The following is a 5,498-nucleotide window of genomic DNA, read 5'->3' on the forward strand; positions in this document are numbered from 1 at the left end:
TGTCGAAAAGGCATAAAGTGATTTTTTCCCTTCAGATTGATAATTATTTTGCTGTCTTATTTGTCCAGGCTGCAATATGCTGAACCTGGAACAAGGTTTAATTTTCTACTCATCAAAATCAGGAAGTTTGGTGAAAATTAAGCCTAGTGTCTAATGTTCAGGAAACAATAATTTCTAAATAATAATCACTCAGGAAATGTTCAAATCAGAATGTTTATTGTTTGGTCTTGAAAACATATATTTGCTTATACAAAGCAAATAGGACTGAAGGTATCATTAACATGCGTCTAGAAATAAGTATTCTCGAAAGTCTTTCCACACATTCCTCGGGATAACTTTGACAGGGAAGTCATATGTCACAGGGCGGCGACTTCTGGATGCAAATGACTGTCAAGAAAAGGGTTAAAGTAGTTGATGTTGTGAATATTGAAACAAAATAAAAACCAAAGAATGTTCTTTATTCCTTCACTCAAAATCTACCCAGCTCCTGTTCATGTTGTACCTATTCTGCCCTGTGCCCTAAGGAACTGAAAAGTATGGTGAATAAGATAAAAAGGTCCTAAATGTTCCAATCGAACAATGGAATCAGTAAGAAATCAAGCAAACAAACTTATATGAGACAATCATTAATGTCTTGAAGAAAATACAGTAAGAACCAGGTTGAGTGAGAGGGTAGCTGCTATACTGTGAGAGAGCGAGGGAGATGACGCATGATCTAGAGAAGCAGACAGTCATGGGAAGATGGGGATGAGCTAAAACAGTTTTAAGTTTGAAAGGGAATAATAGATTAGGAATCTATGAGATGAAAAGAAAAGAACTTGCTATGCTGAGGCAAACTCAGACCATGCATTGTGCACTCAGCATAGCTCTCCTTCTTGAAGTACTTTCACAATTAAATATTTTCAGGATAATTTTCAAACATTATTTTAAAGTTTCAACTGACATCCTATCTTTATATTGTCTGACGAGGGAGGTTAATGTTGTATTAGTCTGAAATATACAGTTCTACTATCCTTCCCAACTGATCTACAGAATATATTCATAAAATTGCTAGTAATCCTATGTACTGCTATGTTGGGGGGAGGGGAAGAGAAAAAAGAGAAGGGAGGAAGAGGAGGAAGAACAAGAGAAGGCGCAAGAGGTAGAGGAAGATAGTCCAGTGCTGAGGAGAAGTGTGCACTAGATTTGTCTGGTAGCATATAAGGCAAATAGGTTACAGAAAAATTAGTCAATAATTTAAGGTATTAAAGAAGAGATACAAAGAGGAATCAAGAAGGGAAATTATCTAAATAAAACAGAAATTTGATTTGATTTCTATACTAGATGACAATATCACTAAAACAGAAATCCTGGAACTCTTACTGTTTGGAAAAGCAGCTGCTACCTGACTCAATATTGTGTAAATGCATTATTTAAAAAAAACAAAATATAAAGTATCAACTCTGGAGAAAAATACACGTGCACCATTTGCTTAATTTTAAAGAAAACCAAATAGCTTTCAAAATATTGTTATGAAGCCAAGATTCTGCAACTACTTATGTTTGTCCCAAGCCATGACTCTCATACGGAATTTCTGGAAATCCTTTTTTCCACTCACCAGCTCTATACACAGGACAAGGCTCTCAGGATGTCTATTAATCAACTTGATTTTCAAGGCTTTGGCATTCTTGGCAGCTTCCAGAGTTTGTGGTACATTTTCCAATCCTAGTTCCAAAAATATTCCATTGTTTTCTGCAGAGATACCTTCCATTTGAAATTTGCTGAAAACACGCTCCTACAGGAAGAAAACAGGCACCTGTGGTCTATCAAGTTGCAATGGGGAAGTCTGTGGCCTCAGGGAGCTCCTACTTACCTGCCGCAATTCACACCAAAGGTTCATCCCCTTTTCAATAGCCTGATTTTGTGAAACAGTGAAAATCATTTTATCTGGGCAGATCCCGATGGTGCAGGTGTTGGTTAGGTTTCCTACCATAGTCATAACACCTACACCAAAGGGGAAAGGAAAGAATTACAAAGACGCACATTCGCTAGTTTAGAGGTCATTTTGCTTTGCAAACTTTAGCTGTTTACCAAGATGCAACTTATTACCACACTGGAAAGTACTCCAATACTCTTGAAATCATGTCAGTATGCCAATAACTGTTGGGGGTTTGCAACACATCCTATATTTAAGACAATGAGGATCTAGAACTAAGGAGTATCTAAGAAACTATACAGCCCATGTGAACATATGAACTGATGGGTACTTAGCACAGCACTGAAAGCAAGTTTGGGCATACAAATTTAGGCACAGTCTAGGAAGAGGGAAGAACTGCAAAGGGATGTGTATGAGGAATAAAAATGTGTACTGGAGCTGGGCGCTGTTGGCTCACGCCTGTAATCCTAGCTACTCAGGAGGAGGAGATCTGAGGATCATAGATCAAAGGCAGCCCATGCAGGAAAGTCTGTGAGACTCCTATAGCCACTAAACTAAAACAAAACAAAACAAACAAAAAAGGTGGAAAGTGAGCCAGCTGGTGCTTCACACCTGTAATCCTAGCTACTCAGGAGGCTGAGATCTGAGAATCACAATTCAAAGTCAGTCTGGGCAGGAAAGTCCATTGAGACTCATTTCCAAACAACCACCAAAAAGCCTGAAGTGATTCTGCGGCTCAAGTGATAGACCAAAAAAAGCTCAGGGACAGCGCTCAGGCCCTGAGTTCAAACCCCAGGACCTCCAAATGTGTACTGGAGTGGTGGAATGGGAATCACATGACCCGGAATAGCGTTTTGGAAGCATTGGCTAGCACATGACGTCATCCGTACAACAAAGGCCTAACCTACTCACCCACACCCCCCAAGTCCACACCCACAGCTCTCTGCCTCACTCTGGTCTCTGCCTCTTCCAGGTCCCCTTTCGGTCCTCACTACCTTCCCAGCTCACCCATGAAGTGATGTAGGGAACCTTGGTCCACAATCTCGGCCTCAAAGTTCATAGCTACACTCAAGCCTCAAGGTAGTGGGACCGCGTCTCTCTCAGCAACGCTGTCTCTTCCTGAGGTTCCCACCGGAAATACGGCAGCAGTCTTTCTCTGCATTGTTGTCTCTTCCTGTGGGTCCCATTGGAAACACAGCAGCAGTCTCTCTCTGCGATGGTGTCTCTTTCTGAGGGTCCCACCGGAATCACAGCAACACCAAGAGTAGTTCCGTTCGGATCTTTTGTCCGACTGGATAGTCTGTAGTTCTAAACTGGAATAAGTAAATTTCAGTTCCCTTCCTATGTTGCCCCCACCCACCAAGTGGTCTTTGTTTTTCTTTTGTTTCTTTGTTTCATTCAGTATGGCCTCTTAGAAACACAGCAGTCTCCAATCTGTGTATCTAGTGCAGTTGTTCCAAGAAATCACATTTTGAAAAACTTCTGACAAGCCGGTGCGGTGGCTCACACCTGTAATCCTAGCTACTCAAGAGGCTGAGATTTGAGGGTGGAGGTTCAAAGCCAGCCTTGGCTCTTATCTCCAATTAATCTCTAGAAAACGGGAAATGGGGCTTGGCTCAAGGGTAGGGTGGTACCCTTTAGTTGAAGAGCTCAGGGACAGCACCCAGGCCAGAGTTCAAAGCCCCAAGACCCACAAAAAATCCTCTGACAAGTATTTAAGATTCTGTCTTAAAGATTTCCCAAAGAAATCATTCTTTTATAAAGTATTAAACAAATATATTAAATATGTGTAATGAAAGAGTACCTTGGAAACCTCTCTATCCTGATTGATTATACTGGTATCTCAACAGTGTCCTATCTTGTTTAAAAATTTGAAAATTGGGAATATTAGTAAATTTAGAGCATATTACTTATTCTTAAAGACAGAATTCCCACAAAATACTGAAGGTAAAAGATAATTCTGCAATCGTGGCTGAATATGAACTTCACCAGATCTGATACATTTCTGACATGGTGAGGTTAGTCAACTTATAATTTTTTAATTTGAAAAAGCAATCAAATAGTTGTATCTAATGATAATGTTCTTTTCTTTACTTTTTTATATGTGCTGGGAACCAACCCTCAGAATATCCTGCTAGATAATAATTCTACCACTGAATTACATTCCCACCCAAGCACTAGATTTAAAAGTTTTCGGTTTTTAAATTAAATATGACTCTAGTACCAAGATTTTAACCTGATACATGGAATTAACATACTATTAATAGTGACAATGAGGCTGGGAGTTTGGCCAAGTGGTAGAGTGCTTGTCTAGCATGCACAAAGTCCCTTGATACCACATACATAGAAAAGAAAGCCAGAAGTGGTGCTATGGATCAAGTGGCAGAGCTCTAGTCTTGAGAACGCCCAAGGACAGCACTCAGGCCTTGAGTTCAAGGCCCAGTACTAGCAAAAAATAGTGACATTGATGCATATGATTAGTATATTGCAAAAGAGAGATATTAATTTTGCCAATTTTAAGATTACATCAAGGTAAATTCTAGTTTTCATTTCAGCATACAAATGATTTTCCAAGTATCATAAATTACTTTCAAATTTATGCCAATAAAACTCACTATGTTTTTATGAACTAATTTAGAAATACTATCCCTTATGAGATTAATTAATTGCTATATAGAGCATGGATATTAAGTAATATATCTGATATAAATTTTGCAAACATTGCTTTATTAAGACTGCCTTTTATTGTCTATAACCTAAGACTATGCCATAAAAATAAACACTTCTTAAATTTCTTGAGAGGAGGTGTCAAATTATAAATTCTACATTTGCACAGCAAAATGATAGAGCAATTTGATGAAATGAACATAAAATGAAGGTTCAGTGTTGTAGATAGTGCTGGATTTGCTGTGGTATTAGACTTAAATTCTCTAGGCTAAATGTACAACTATATTGCTTTGTTGTGGAAGTGCTTTTGATGTTAATCCCACAATGACTTTGACAATAGTTCCAATACATTCCTACCAACTGTTTATGGATATACACACTTTTAAGGGTTCGTGGAACATACTTACAAGGGCCTATGGCTTAGCTCCAGCTGTCTTTTGGAGAGGCAAGATTCAGTACATAAAGGTCAGAGAGAAAGAGTTACCTAAAGCTAGCAGAGTTTGAATGGGGATTGAGCTCTGTGGGAGAAGGAAGAGGAGCTCAGTGAAGAAAATCCAATGTGTGTGTGGGGAAACCTAAGAGAGGAGGTGGGAAAATTCTTGCCAGAGAAAGTAATGTGCCAAAAAGGGAGGATAAAGAAAAACTCCTGAATATAACAAGTTCAGACTGGGACGACAAGAGGACTTAATCACCAGGTTTGCTGCTTCATAATAGAATGGGGTTGCCAGAAGAGAGTTTCTTCCTAAGCAGAGGAGTGACCTTTGCTTAGTCACATGGTTCCAACTAATGTGCCCTATTATAAATTCACATGACTTGGCCTGGAGAAATAGAGTGGCTGTACAAAGGAAGACAAGGTATATTGACACTTTCAGAAGGCTATGCCTGACATGTCATGGGGGATTTGAAGGCCAGTGCC

The 5,498-nt window shown here is 39.2% G+C and overlaps 1 protein-coding gene across 1 annotated transcript; it reads right to left on the reverse strand.

The window, feature by feature from the left end:
* Positions 1 to 266: 266 nt before the first annotated feature.
* LOC150040785 (checkpoint protein HUS1-like) lies at positions 267 to 3,084 on the reverse strand. The gene is made up of 4 exons (XM_090326809.1): positions 2,924 to 3,084; positions 1,853 to 1,983; positions 1,598 to 1,774; positions 267 to 387 (listed from the first exon to the last, which is right to left on the reverse strand). Exons 1-4 carry the CDS (start codon positions 2,973 to 2,975, stop codon positions 277 to 279), a joined length of 471 nt encoding a protein of 156 aa, XP_090182935.1. The 5' UTR covers positions 2,976 to 3,084; the 3' UTR covers positions 267 to 276.
* Positions 3,085 to 5,498: the final 2,414 nt, after the last annotated feature.

The sequence above is a fragment of the Megascapheus bottae genome, chromosome X, assembly GCF_031878675.1.
Source record: "Megascapheus bottae isolate mThoBot1 chromosome X, mThoBot2.hap1, whole genome shotgun sequence".
NCBI lineage: Eukaryota > Metazoa > Chordata > Mammalia > Rodentia > Geomyidae > Megascapheus > Megascapheus bottae.